The 15,209-nt window shown below is 34.2% G+C and overlaps 2 protein-coding genes across 2 annotated transcripts; one reads left to right on the top strand and one right to left on the bottom strand.

The window, feature by feature from the left end:
- Positions 1 to 150: 150 nt before the first annotated feature.
- Positions 151 to 12,343, bottom strand: LOC110378430 (protein lava lamp). The gene is made up of 10 exons (XM_021337673.3): positions 11,922 to 12,343; positions 11,414 to 11,555; positions 10,906 to 11,022; positions 10,644 to 10,801; positions 10,039 to 10,240; positions 8,781 to 9,950; positions 8,474 to 8,581; positions 1,895 to 8,363; positions 1,597 to 1,751; positions 151 to 1,202 (listed from the first exon to the last, which is right to left on the bottom strand). The coding sequence occupies exons 1-10, from the start codon at positions 12,036 to 12,038 to the stop codon at positions 1,123 to 1,125; spliced, it is 8,718 nt and encodes a 2,905-aa protein (XP_021193348.3). The 5' UTR covers positions 12,039 to 12,343; the 3' UTR covers positions 151 to 1,122.
- A 169-nt stretch (positions 12,344 to 12,512) lies between these two features.
- Positions 12,513 to 14,616, top strand: LOC110378444 (large ribosomal subunit protein bL28m). Its single transcript, XM_021337698.3, has 5 exons — positions 12,513 to 12,673; positions 12,773 to 13,040; positions 13,112 to 13,431; positions 13,582 to 13,763; positions 14,418 to 14,616. The coding sequence occupies exons 1-5, from the start codon at positions 12,656 to 12,658 to the stop codon at positions 14,473 to 14,475; spliced, it is 846 nt and encodes a 281-aa protein (XP_021193373.1). The 5' UTR covers positions 12,513 to 12,655; the 3' UTR covers positions 14,476 to 14,616.
- The last annotated feature ends 593 nt before the right edge of the window (positions 14,617 to 15,209 follow it).

Below are 15,209 nucleotides of genomic sequence, written 5' to 3' on the forward strand. Positions count from 1 at the left end.
TTATGTAAAGTGAGTTATAGATACTTATAATTGTGGGGTACTAGCGCAAAGTCGAAGTTTTAATTAACTTTATGAATTTGTAATTGCATAATAAAAAACAAAAAAATTAAAAAGTCTGAATCTCTGAAGAATGAGCATCATAGAAACACATTTTCAAATGAACACTGTTTATTCAAGAAACAAATTTACAAATTCAATATACAAGGATCCTTATTCACGTAGAATCCGCTGGTTATATACATAAATTATACAGGTTTCGAATTTAATAATACATGTTACAAGTGTGAACAGCTAACGTGAACAACGATAACATTTACATTATGACCTATGAATGAAAAGGCACGATTTAACCATTTGGAAAATATCAATTTCAAAAATTAACAATTCAGCAATTGGCTGAATAACTGACATCACAATTTAATTTAAAATTAATAAAAATAAAACAAAGAATACAAAATAAATAGGATAGTGTAATGGAACAGGTTTTTCGTATCTAGCATCACTAATTACATAATACATTACTTTGTCTACAACGTAAATAGGAAACGCAAGTGAAAGAAAACAGGGAAGGTTGATGAAGGAATGCATTAAGCTCAACACTTAGAAATGTTACTATATCGTTCGTTCGTACTTGCCAATCTAGTTTTTCTTATGCCCGAGTTTCCTCCACATGGATAAGTTTGTTAGGAACCTCACCCGTTATTTTAAAACCATCCACGATCAATAACAGGGCATAAGAATCGTATTTATTTTATATTTCGCATACCAGACCATAAATATAAAAGTAACTAATTATTGTACTAGGTTACAGATGGAAGATATAGATTCAAGAAAATATAGGGAAGATAAACGATCTGGTAATTATTAATTTTCGTTGGCAAGTTTCTAAGGGCACAATTTACTACTAAATGTTTTGCGAAACATTTAAAAATTGTGATGTGCAGAGTGGTGGCTCTTTTGATAAATGCAAGTAAAAGCAGAGAGAATTTTATTTTAACAGGCACCTAATTTTTTGGTCTCGTACTCACAGGAAAGTTTCTGTATTTCGAAAATTCATCGGTGTGATAGAGGACGGTTGGTTTAACCTCATTATAATATTAACCTATACAATAAATGCGCGACTCACATGTGGACTACTTTTGGCGTACTTTTCCCTCGGAGCCAGTTTAGAAGAACAGTTGATGTACTTTGGGAATCCCGAGCTGAAAACAAAATAAAAATCGTCAAAATTGGGATTATAGATAAACCGTAATTAATGTGACATTATAAGTACGATACCAAAAATAAATCAATAAGTCCTTGGAACCATATTTCATCATTCATAACAAAATCAATTTTAAATCAGTATGGGACTTGGGCCTCCTAACTAAAACTGCCTGTATGTCATGTCATGTATGATGTCCTCCCAGTCGATTATCGGGTACGGCGGCTGTCATGTCAGGAGATCAGCGAACTGCGCAGGACATATTATAGTGCACAAGCATTTGCGCAGACAGGTGCACTCACTATTCCTTCACTCTCATAGCCCGATGGGCCGGCAATCCCATGACGGTGTCACGTATGAGTAATATGAATAGGTGAATGATGTCCACTTACAGAGCGTGTGATGTGCTTGCGCGAGCTGGTCGACGGCTTCGGGCGGCAGATGGGCGACGTCTCGCTGCAGCAGTCGCAGGTCTAGTTGGCGCTGCTCGCTCTCCTGGCGCAGCCGCACGTCCCGGCTGTGTCTCACTGTGCGGAGCTCCGTCAACCTGCGGTAGTAGAGGAATGGTTATGATTGTCCGTAAGCAACACGAATCGTTTGATGTTCACATTTTTTTTTTACGTGAGCAGTAGGCAATTATTTTAATTCAATAATTGATTAGATAACAAACTTATATCGTTCGTTACTTACTTGGCCTGCAACTTCGGCTTCTCCCCTTCGCTCGGATCGCTTATACTACTGCTTCGGGACGTCTGCCCCCGGTGGGTATCAACAAACTCTCTCTCTACTGTAAAGCTCGGCAGTTCAGATATAGTTTCCTGACTAGAGTTCATGGATTCCTCAAACTCCGATGTCTTGAACTTGTTCTTCATCTCTTCATTCAAACGTAGACTGTCTGATAAGCGCAACTGTAAGGTATCTCTTTCTTCCAACAACTGTGTTAGTTCCATGGTGAGCTCTTCGCACCGGACGTCTCTCTGATGCAACATGTAGAGTGCCAGGTCCAGTTCAGCTCTGGGCACGGCGTCCAGTAGGTCTTTGTTCATAACATTTTCCGTTTGTTCACCCTCAGCACCAGGCTTGGTATCCGACGCAAACGATACGTGTTTTTGTATCTTGGAACTGGATGATTTCATCAGATTTTGTAAATTCGTTATCTCGTCATTTAGACCAACTATTTCAATTTCTTGGTTTTCTAAGGCAGCTTGCATTTCCGCAGCCTTCGTGGAATGGCTCTCCAATTCCTGATTTAAGTCAGTTATTTGTTTATTCAGATTTGTACATTCTATTATTTTGGCATTTAATTCTTCTAATAAATTTTCTTTTTCAGAATCTGCTTCACTTCTTGCTTTTTCGTAGAAACTATCTTTTTCGTGCATCTTTAGCCTAAGGACTGCTAGCTCCGATTCTTTTTCAAAGCTTAAATCTTCCACTTTTTTTTCATATTCCAATAATTGCTTTCTAACATTCTCAAATTCTTCATTCCTTTGTGCTAATGTTATGGTGTAGTCATGTGTCTTTTGATATATTTCGCTTTCTTTCATTCGAAGCTGATTAGTCACTTCTACAACCTTTTCTTCTGCTTCTTTTATTTTGCTATGTAAATCCAAAATAACTTGATTTAACTCATCATTATTGGTTTTGAATGCTAATAACTCATTTTGAATATTTCTGAAAGTTTCTTCATATGATTCATTATGTTTATGATTCTTTACAGTGAGCTCTTGAATAATTTTCTCATATTCCTCTTGTTGTTCTAAATATTTATTTTCATGGCCAACTTTTTCATCTTCCATTTCTGATCGTAACATATCTAATTGGTTCATAACTTCGGCATATTTAGTTTGTAAGTTGCGAACATGTTCTTCTTTGTCTTCTAGTTTAGTTTGTAACGAGGTTACTTGTTCCATTATTATCAATTTGCTAGTTTCTTCTTGATTAGAAGACTGCACATTATCAAGTAACTGCTCATATTTAGCTTCGGAAGCACTAAGCTGTGTTCTCAATTCTGATTCAATTTTTTGGAAGTCAGCTTCTCTTTGAGCTAGATGTTGCTTCCATAATTCTGCTATTTCAAAGCCACGTTGGTCCACAGCACTTGATACTGACGAACGTAACTCTGCAACAGTTGATAGCAAATTGTCGTTTTCTCCATTCAAATTTTGCAACTTAATGTTTAATTCGTTTATTTGCTCCTGATATTCCTTTGATTTTAATGTTAATTCCTGATTTTCTGACTCTAACAGGGCTATTCTTGCGTTTGCATCATCTAAGTTTTGCTTCAATTGTATGCAATGCTGTTCCAGAGAACTACATTTTTCAGCAAGAGCCAAACTGTCTGCGCTTGGTGCTTTTTCTAGGCCTTGTTGTTCTTCATGCCAAAGTAACTTTGATTTAAGGTTTTCTAGTTCCGACTGTAGAGTTGATATTTGATTCTTTGCTTCAGATTCGAAGTGTTTCAGAGTTATTGTCTCTTCTTCTAATTTTGAATATTTCTCTAACAATGAAATCTTTTCAGCTTCATAGCTTGTTTTGATTTCTTCATTGTCATTAATTATTTTGTCATGTAATTGTGACAAGTCTGTATACTGGATTTCAATGTTTTGCAACTTTTCTTTTAAAAGCTCGTTAGCTTTCAATAGTTCAATATTAGATGTTTGCAGCTCTTCTAGCTGGCTTTGAATTTGAGCACAATTCTGGCAAGGGGTCTGCTGGTGCTGCAATTGCTTATTAAGATTAGCAATTTCATTTTGTAGCATTGTTTGTTGTGTTAGAAGGTCTTTGTTTTGAACATTTAATTGATCTAATAACGACTGTAACTCGTCGTTCTCTTTCTCAATTTTCATTAGTTCTTCTTTGAATTTATTTTCATCAACATTTTGTACTGGTGACTTAGGTTCTTGTTGTTGCGTATCTTTTGTGTCACCACCCCATTGTAATGTCGAAATTTTGTCATTTGCTTCCTTGAATTTAAATTTCCACAATTCAATTTCGTTTTCTAACTTCTCTTTCATTTCAGTCAGTCTATCATTAGCGTTCTGGAAGATTTCGTTCTGTTTCCTCAAGGAGTCTTTGTCTCGTTTTTCTTTAGCTATATCTGTATTGAGTTCTTCAATTTTCTTTTCTAATTCTTGTACATTGAGCCTTAATTCATCCTCCATTGCATTATCGAAGAAGGATGTCTGAGACATTTGCTTGGCTAACTTAAGTTCATTGTTGAGCATTTCATTATTGCTCTTAAATTCTTTTAATTTTTTCAACGCCTTTAATAGTTTTGTATTATTTGCTTCGAGTTCAGCCTTCAGGGCTTCATTTTCTGCTTTAAGCTGGTTAATTTGATCATTTAAATGTGAAAATCCAGGAGTAACATTCGTAATTTCTTCGCATTCACCTAATCCCCAGCCTTCATCTGAATTAAAAGGATCTGCCTCAGGTAGAGCACTGTCATCATCATCTTTCGTATAGCAAACATACGCCTTTTTAGGTGTAATCATTGGTTCTTCAATTCCCTCTTGTCCAGCGGGCTGCTTTTGTATGCTTTCAGAAACTTTTTTAGAGACATGCTTGCTTTCCACTAATGGTTCTTCTACCCCAGAAACTATTTGAGATTCGAGAGCAGACATATCAATATTCTTTGTATCTGCACTCAATTGTTCAATAGTTGAAGAAATAATCATCCCTTCAGTTTTGGGTATGTTCATTTCAAATGTTAACTTCTGATTTTCTTGTAATTCCTTTATCTGTTCATCTTTTTGTGAAAGTTTGGCGTGTAATTGCTCATTGGCCTCTTTCAAAGATTGAGTTTCGAAAGTTAATTTCTCTAATTCAGATGAAGAAGCTTGTAACTTTGCCAACAATTCTGATATTTTACTTTGCATATCTGATGATAATGTGACGTTGTTGGTTTGTTGAATTTGTAGCATGTTGTTAAGTTCTACATTTTCTTGATTTTTACTATTAACAATAGCATTTAGTTTATTTATTTCAGATATATACTGTTCTGTATAATCAGGCGTCGTGACCTCTTTTTTGTTAGATAATTTCTCTTCCAATTCTTGATTAATATTATGGAGTTCTTCAATATTAATACTCATATTTTCAAGATTGGTCTTATATTCTTGTAGTTTAGCCTCTAATTGAGATACATATTCATTCACCTTCTCATATTTTTCATTTAGGGATTTCTTTTCTTTAATAGCGTTTTCAATTTGTGTATTGAATTCTGATTCTAGTTCTTCGATTTCTTGTTTCTTGTGCATTATTAAAGTTTGATAGTCATGTGTTACTCTTTTTAGGTTTGAGTCAAGTTCTCTTATTTGGTTCTGATATTTCGATACTTCGGATTCAAGGGAGTCAAACTTATTGGCCTTATCTAGTATCACATTATAGTGCTCCTGTATTTCCGAAAGGGCTTTCCTTAACTTTTGATTATCCTCGTTCAAATGTTGGAGTTTATACTGCAACTCCTTATTCTCATTGTCAATCTCAAATAGTTGTTTCTCAAGAACTCTGTCATGGTCCATCAGTACAGCTAACCGACCCACTAACTCATCCTCCTGACTTGTATATTCTGAGTAAGCCTTCTGTTTTTCTTGAAGTTGACTACCTAATTGATCCGCTTTTCTTTCTAGGGAATGTCTTCTGTCCTCCATAACTGAAATACTTTCTTCTAGGCGGCAAATGCGACTTTTGTATTTACTGATTTCAGTTTCTAGGTTTTCAATGTACAAATCACGTTCTTGAACTTTAGCGTCGTAACCAAATTGCACTTGATTTTGTTGATGCTCATAATGCTCTACTTTGTTCAATAGCTCAGCAATTTGCATTTGTTTTTGATTAATATCAGCTTCCAAACTGGATATTTTCGTGGTCAAGTTAGTATTGTTCTTCTGCTCTATTTCATGTTCTACTAACTTATTATTTAATACATCAATCTGTTCCTTAAAATGCATATTTTCTTCGCGTGCGATATGCAGGTCTTTATGTAGAACATTCACTGAATCATTGAGGTGAGATATTTCTTGGGAAGACGTCACTATCCTCTCCTGCAAAGATTTAATTTCTAATTGAAGCTGGTTAATATCCTGAGATCTCTGTTGTTCTATGGAGACCTTTTGTGATTGTAATCGATTCATTTCCTCTTCTGCATGTTTCAGCTTTTCTTGCAATGCTGGGAGAGTCTCAACCTGTATTAATAACTGTTCTAATTGCTCATTTTTCGCAATAAGTTGTTTTTGACTTTCGTCATAATGTGTTTCAAGTTCAGTATACATCGCGGCCTTCTTTTTAATGGTCAAAGCAAACTTCTTTAATTTCTCCAATAATTCCTTATTTTTAGTTTCTAAAGCCACAAATTGTTCAGATGAGTTATTTTTCTCCGAAGATAAGTGATGAAGCTTGTTATTCGTTTCTTCTATTTGATGCGTCAATTCCTCAACCTGTTTCTCTTTGTCTGCAATACTATTTCGTAGTTTTTCATTTTCTATAGATTCTTTACGAAGTTGCAACTTGATTTCGTGAATTTCTTCATCTCGCTCTTTAGTTTGTAGTGTTATGGTGGACATTTCTTCTAAATGCTTTTGTTGTTGAACTTGTAATTCTTTGATAAGACTTTGTTTTTCATTGAATGCTTCTTTCAACTTTTTCAATTCAGATTCAATAGATGTATTTTTATTGACCAATTCACCTTTAAGGCAATGCAATTGCATTTTCTCATCTTCCAAAACCTTAATTTTCTCCTCAGTATCAGCTAGCTTTTTCTGGTATGCTGATATTTGTTTGTTCAGAGATTTAACTAGTTCTGCGCTCTGATCCTTTGCTTTTTCTTCTTCAAGTAATTCTATAGTAGACTTGAGTTTCTGTGATACATCATTCAGTTTGGTTATTTGATTAATGTACTCAGCCATTTCTTTGTCCTTTTGCTGTAAACTGTTTCTGCAGTTGAACATTTGTTTTTCGTACTCCAGTAATACGCTTTCTAGTTCATTAATTCTAGCATCGCGGGAACCTACATTCATATTATATTCATGTTGAATTTTCTGTAACTCTTGTTGCAGCATTTCATTGGACTGTTTAAATTGTATTAACTGCTGTTCAGATTCTTTATCTTTCTTTGAACTTTCTAATTCTTGTTTTAGGTTATAGTTTTCGTCTTTCAGAGATTTAATTTTATTTTCATAAGATTCATTCTTCTCCAGTAGCTCGTTTTGTTTTTGCTGTTGCTCTTCCATGGACAATATCTTCATTTGGCAATCACCTATTTCGTCTTCTCTCTCTTTGATGGTATTCTTCAGTTTAAGTATTTCTTTCGTTAATTGTTTCACAGTTTTGGCTCCTTTATTTCCCTTATCGCCAGCAGACTTATCATCGTGGTGAGTCTCAACTGGTACTCCGTCAGTCACGTCTTCAGTAGATGGTTTGGCTGCCTCAGCAGTCTCTTTCACTATTTCAATCCTTTCACGTTTCAGCTCTTCTATCTGACGTGTAAGGTCTTGGTTTAGCTCCTGTAGTTCTTGCTTTTCATTGCTTAGCATGTCTATACTGTTTTGTAAATCAGTGCATTGATTGTTCAATGCCGCAATTTTTTCTACTAACGATTCATTTTCTGTCCCGATTTTACTCATTTTTTCCATAACTTCCTGTCTTTCTTGGGTAAACAATTCAATTTTGGTATTTAATTCTTCTCTTTGTTCAATCAAACTATCAATGTTTTTATCATTTTCAGGCACAACATTTTCTTCATGATGGTCATCGATTTTGTCTTCAATAATACCTTTGTTGTATTCTTCAAGTTCAAGTTTTTCTTGGGTTGTCAAAGATTCAACAATTTCAATTGATTCTGCAGAGCTCACTTTTTCAGCACTCAGTTTTTCAAGTTTATCAGTTAGCTCCATATTTTCTTGGATGTAATTTTCTAACTTATGTGTCATCTCCTCCTTTTCATCTTGAAGAATTTTGATAGTTCCGTTAAGATATTCTTTATCTAGTTTTAAGTTTTCTATAACAAGTTCTAATTCATTTTTCGCAGCTGTCAGCTCATCAATCTGTTCTTCCATTTGGACAGACTTCATTTCAGTGCAAACATGCTCATTTTGGAGTTGGGATATATCTGCCAGTTTATCCTCCATCTCAATATTTTTCTGTTGCAACACATGAAGCTCTGTAAAAAAAGAAAGGTTTATAAATTCAATGATCGAAAAATCTATTAAGAGACGAGACAGCATTAATGCTTTCATTTATAGTATATTCCTTGCATTTATTACTACATACCTTGGACTAGATCGAATTTCTGAGTCTCCAAAACGCTTATCGCTTTGAGTCTTGTTTCTGCTAGATTTTCCATTTCAACCATCTTTTTGTAAATGTCCGAATCAGTCACTGTAAATTATAAGAGAAATTATAAATAAGTCAAAGCAAAACAACAATGAGTATTACAAGTGGTTTAAGTTATTTATGGAAAATATGTATAAGTGTATGTTTTAATGTTATAATATTTATGTATTGTATTTTCTATGGGCCTTAGATGCCTGATACAAATAAATAAATAACAATTTCTTTAGGAATACATTACACTTACATCTGCCACTGTCGTAATCCACAAGGTGTAACTGCAGATTACCCTTTTCTTCTTCTAATTCGGCGACTTTTTGAGAAAGTTGATGTAATTCCTCATTCAGCTTCACTATCTCTGCATTCGCATCTGATACTTTGCTGAAATTATCGATTGTTTTCTGCAACTGCTTTAGTTTCAATTTATTGTTAGATTTTACTTTGATCATATTCTTGTTAGCTGCGTCGATATCATTGTTAAGGATAGCAATTTGCTCTTCAGCGGCTTTTAATTTTTCAAGAACTTCTTTTACTTCGATGGGTGTATTTGCATCAAAAGGAATCGATTCTAAAGCGATTTCCTGTCTTTTCTCTTCTTTATCCACCTGTGCAAATTTATTGTCATCTGGGAAGTCGGTGATCAGTCCAACATCAACCATATCTACAGATTTCTTTTGTTCCTCAACCACAGGAACAGCTTGTAGTTCAGTAATTAATGCATCTTTTTGTGATATTGCATATTCCTTTTCCAGAATATCTTTATTGAGAGATTGCACTAACATTTCTAATCGTGCAATTTCAGTTTTAGCTGCTTTTTTATCTGTTTCCTGTGGTAATGACTCTGAAGATAGTTGACTCCAAGGAGATTTCACTTTCGCTGCTGTATTACGGCCGCCTTTGCGAGTAGGCAGGGGACTTCCTTTTTTGCCTGCAGCAGTGCTACTTGGTGATTTAGGTTCAGTATTTACAGTTGCTAGTTTATTCTCAAGTTCCTTATTTGTTTGCCTGATTTGACAATTCAATTGCTCCAGTAATTCAATTTTCTTTGTCAACTCAACCATACCTGCTATTTCAAGAGAACCCTTCTCTTCTTCAACATCGTCTTTTTCTTTAGGAGATGGTTCATCAATAGGTATGTGAGATAATTCTTCAATCTTTTCTTGTAATTTTGTTATTTCTTGATTCTTTAGTTCTAATTGTTCAACTAATTTAGAGTGAGCAACACTTATTTCAAATCTAGATGTTTCTAATATTGTATTTGCTTCTTCTAGGTTGCTGATCTTTTCGTCCTTCATGGCTATTTCTTTGAATAAATTCTGTTTTTCTTCTTTCCATTCAGTTTCCATGGAAATAAAATTCTCCTGCATTTTTGTCATTTGTTGCCTTGTGTCCTCAAGTAGAATCAAAGAATCTTTTTCTAAAATATGAAATGTAATTAAAAATATGTGAAAATTTTAGTAAAATGTTACTTCATCTTGAAAATGGAAGAAAAGTTGGATATTTACCTTTTTTACTCAAGCTGTCAGATATTAGTGTTGTTGCTTTATTTTTAGCTTCAATAATTTGGTCCTTTTCATTGATCATCTCCTGTAGGTCTAGAATAGTATTTTCCATTGCTCTCATTTTAACTTGAATCACACTCAATGCATTTTCCTTCTCTTTGATTGTGTTAATAAGTTGAGTCACATCGCTGTTGTCTGTTGTTGGCTGAAAATTGTTCATAAATATTTATTGCTTGATGTTTTGATAATCCTACTAATATTATAAACGCGAAAGTTTGTATGTATGGATGTATGGATGTTTGTTACTCTTTCACGCAAAAACTACTGAATGGATTTTAATGAAACTTTACAATAATATAGCTTATACATCAGAATAACACATAGGCTACAATTTGTAAACATATTGTTCGAAATACTAAACCTGCGCAGACGAAGTCGCGGGCACCAGCTAGTTGATAATAATTTGAGAGAATAAACTGGCAAGTTTAGAAGCTACTTTACAATAGGGCTATTATTTAGAATAATTAATACTCCAATAAGAAAGTAAGTACATTTTAGCTGACATCAAACAAATTGAAACAAGTAGTTTATAAAACTTTAATACACACCTTTTTTACTTCTACTTTGGTATCAACAGTAGATTCCCTCCGTATTGTTGTCGGTTTAGTCATAGGTTTTTTGCTGATCTCTTTATACTGTCTTATCCTTTCCATGAGCAATTCTTTTTGTTTTAAGGTGTTCGCTAAACTCTCACTAATACCAGGAACTAAAAAATAGAAAAAAAAATGTGTTAGGTATTTTTTATCTGATTATGGTTAATTAAAAAAAAGTTAATTAACTCAGTATGCCTAAAACATAAGTCATTCTTACTGTTTAAAGCATCCTGGACTGACAAGGTAGTGGAAGTGTCAGTAGCTGCCGAGTAGCCAGTTCTTTCACTCATGGTGGATGCCATTTCAGAAGCTGTATCCCCACCATCATCATCTTCTGGAAAAGAAAATAAATCTCATGTATATCTCATAAATTTGGGTTTTCACTTGAATGGCAATTCTGTTTGCACCATACTAGTACAGCAATATGAACTTAGTGCAAACAATACAAGGTCAATCCCAGTCTTATTTAGTTTGCATAATACTTCGGTATTTCTGCTAGCATGTTTGGAAAACATCCAACAAACAATAAATATATATCATTCAGGGAGTATCATATATTTACAACAGTCAACTTTCCTGCAAGTTCTATCGTGCAGATTAAAGAGAATAAAGGATTCTGAGTAAATTAAATGATCAAAAATTGTATTGGGCCATAATGTTATTTCATTCTTTACGTATTGAGTAATCCATAAAATTACAATGACTAAATTACTGATGAAACTTACCAAAAGGTCTTCCTAATAGCTCAGCAGTTGCTTTTCGATGTTCCTTTATCCTTTTAGAGACAAGCGCTGCATTTTCAAGACATTTCTGTGCACGCTCAAACTTTATTTGTCTTTCTGAAGATGATGATATGCGCTGAGATGTCTAAAAACACAGTCAGCGTTATAAATAATACATCTCAGGTCATATTTATTCATCCAAAATGTGTTTAGAACCAGTTTTGTTGTGTTTTATACGAACAATATGGCTGTTGTTTTTATAGCCAGCTGATGTAAACTCATTTAGACAATAACTACAATTTATTGAATAATGGTAAAAATTTCAAGATTTTAATTATTAGAGTAGTACCAACATAGTTATGATTTCATACAGATTGTTGAATTGCGTAGTATTTAATTAGTCAATAGCAAATCGAAACACCAACGTCCTTGCATTGCTCTCATGACTGACTTGTCATACAAATATTGTATGTTAGATTGTTTACACAGGCTTAGAACTATGTTACGTTACCTTAGAAGTTTTAACACTTCCTACAACACTGGACACTTCGCTGGATGATGCTAAATGGCTGTCAGCAGTATCAAATTGTTCCCTTTCGGGAGGATTATTGTTTTTATTGTCCGACATATCGTTTTGCTCTCTGCCAACATTAATAATAGACGTGTTACGCGTTGCACAATCACTACTTAATACACTTTAAAAAAAGGCACAGCAAAACAACAGAAATATTATAAATATTTAACTAATTATCAAAATATTTAGCCACCACCACTGAGCACGAGCACTAAAAATTCCTAGCTTGCCATTAATTTTTTATCCACGTCAGCAGTGGTACTACTAAAAAAACAGTCAGTTGACAGCTGACAGCTTCTTGGTGAATCTCGTGCAGTTCTCACAAAATTCTCGCTTGAGTCGAAGAGGCTGAGTGGTTTCTAGTTTTATTAAAATAAAGTAGAATTATATTCTGCGATATTTCAAGAAACGGGTGCGATTGCCTTATTTATATAGTTTTAGAAATTATTAGTTTTGCCAAATCTGTGGAAAACTAAACCACATTTCAGTTCCGTTTAGTTCATTCAATAATCAAATCAAATCACTAACTTCTGTTCTGTCAAGTGTCAACTTTTTACCATTGTCAAATGAAAAATTTGTCAATCTAAAAGAATTGGCCAAGTAAAATAAAAATTTATTTGTTAGCTATCACAAATTCATAATTTTATTGTTTTTATTTACAAAATAATTCAATGGCGTCAAGAATTCAGGTAAGCTACAACTTAGTTGTGCAATACAACGTGTTTCATCATTCTATGATCACCTTGTAGAGATTACTTTGCAACAATTTGACGCGTAGATTGTTTCAGGCTACAGCTCGTCAACTCTCAAAAACATTTAAAAGAAAGAGTAGGTTTGATATAGGTATCGCCTCTGAACTACCAGTAGCTTATAAAAAGTTCTGGCGTGAATGGAAGATACTGAAACCAGCTGCAGTGCACTACATACCTCAGGAAGGGAAATGGAAGCGTGACGACCTCACTGGGGAGATACTTCCGATACAAAACGTCCCTCTTCCCCTTAAATATCCGGCGGAAATTAATGAGGGATTGTGGGGTGGCGAGGCTGTGGTAAAAGGTGTGTTCAGTGTTTTTTTAGATTATTAAATATAGGTTATGTCTTTAGTTACTGATGATAAACCTTTTCAGGATTCCAAAAACGTGACCCTCGACGACGCAGGGTTCCTCACTATTGGGTTCCTGTATTGAAGAGGACTGTGGTGAAATCGGAGATCCTGAACACCCATTTATCAGTGACGGTAACTGACCGTACCATCAGCTTGATCAATGATCATTATGGTTTTGATCACTATTTACTGAAGACGCCTGCATGTGACCTTGTGTCTATGTTAGCATTGAAGCTCAAGAAACAAATTCTGATTGAGTTGATGAATGGATGCCCCCGGTATGCACATGACCCTCAAAGACAGAAAGAAGTTTATGAGGAATATAAAACATATTTATCATCGGTGAGTTGTTATCAGTTACAAATATTATGTTTATTTAAGGTGTAATGCTGCAATGATAATGCGGTTCCTTTGTTGTAAATTATTGCATAACGATGTAAAAAAAAGCTTCCCTCTGCTATATTATTGTGCTAACAATGTTTTTTTTTTCAGTATACCCCTGAAGAGATTGAGTGGTATGGCTTGTCATGGTACGAGGCTCTATGCAAGCTCGCTAAACAGAAGGAGGCAGCCAACAAGCCCGTCCCATTAAAAAACATGTACCGAAAGAATCTAGTTGAAAAACTAAAAGCAGCAGGAATTGATTCAACTAAGACTTCGCCTGAAGAAATATCGTAAGTATCTTGTCTAATATGTAATAACGAAATTATAAATATTAGGTAGGCAGTATCTTGACTGAGTATGCAAATTGTGTAATTTTGTTTACATAGAACAATGTGTTAACTTCTTTCTTTATTTAAGGATAACCAACAGCAGTTTCAGTAATATATGGTCTATGTTTAATATAATGTACTTAGTACTGCTGCACAACCAGTTGCAGGTAAACACAAATTGTTATGTGTTTACCAAGTCATTATTATACATTGTAAAATAATCACATCATTATTGATAATACTATCTAACTGATTAATAAACAAAGAAGATAAACAATACCACTTTTGTAAATAAGAAGTGCTGCACTTTTTTGTTGGTTTATTTAGTAATCACATAATAGGTACTCACTTAGTTGTTAGTTGTCAGCTATGGTTGCGCATGGTAGTAGAATGGTAATGGCATGGTCAATTGCAGTAGTAAAGTGCCTACTCCTGTGCCTAACAATTTCAAGAAAATAACAATATTTCCCTTAATTAGAAAATAACCGAGAGTTGGGAGAAAAAAAGATGTATTGATTGCCAGAAAACACTAGCCCTTGCCCATGATGTTAACTTTTATTTATCCTTCTTTATTTTTTTACTACAAAAGTTAATATATTAAAATTTTCTTTTCAGGAATACAACTTCATGGTTATCCAAGATGAATCCTTTTGGTAAAAAAGACGAAGCTTAATAATGTACATACGTATGACGATTATTCAAATTGTTGTGTTTTTAGCAAAGTTACATTTCAAGTAGATGTGTTTACCAGAGATAGTCTTTAATTTAGAATAAATAGGTGTTACAAAATAAAACTTTATTATTATAAAATGTCCATGCCACTGTTTTCTATCTATAGATAACATTATCATATAATTTACCCACCTGTACATACTATACACAATTTCATATATTTTTTTTCATTTTATAAAAAAATCAAACAAAGGATACAGTTTAACTCATTTTAATATCAGAATATAATCAATAAACATATGAACTATTTTATGCCCGGTTTACATTATTCCAGTCCAGTGATCTAGCGAGATTTCCAGTACAGTGCTGGACTGGATCTGTACGTCTACACTATTCCAGTTATTTAGAAGCCGTTGAAGTGTGAACACTATAGTGACAATGATTTCAAGAAGAGATCAGTTCCGAAAATGTTTCAAACGTGCCCAATGCCACTAGCACCAGATGTGGATGATTTCTTAATCTTGTCTAGTTCAAGGTCGTATGTCGAACGAATACTTTTTATTTTGTGTGAATCCTTCAATTTCCATACCAATGCACAGATTTTGCAAAGCAGTTTGGCGCATAGCTTTGTTTTTATAATGTTCTGATGTTATATCCCATAAACACGGATTTTCTCTGTATATAGTGACAAACTTTACAGTTTCGTCTTCAGATAACTTCTTCACCATTGTTAAA

The sequence above is a fragment of the Helicoverpa armigera genome, chromosome 10, assembly GCF_030705265.1.
Source record: "Helicoverpa armigera isolate CAAS_96S chromosome 10, ASM3070526v1, whole genome shotgun sequence".
Taxonomy (NCBI): Eukaryota; Metazoa; Arthropoda; class Insecta; order Lepidoptera; family Noctuidae; genus Helicoverpa; species Helicoverpa armigera.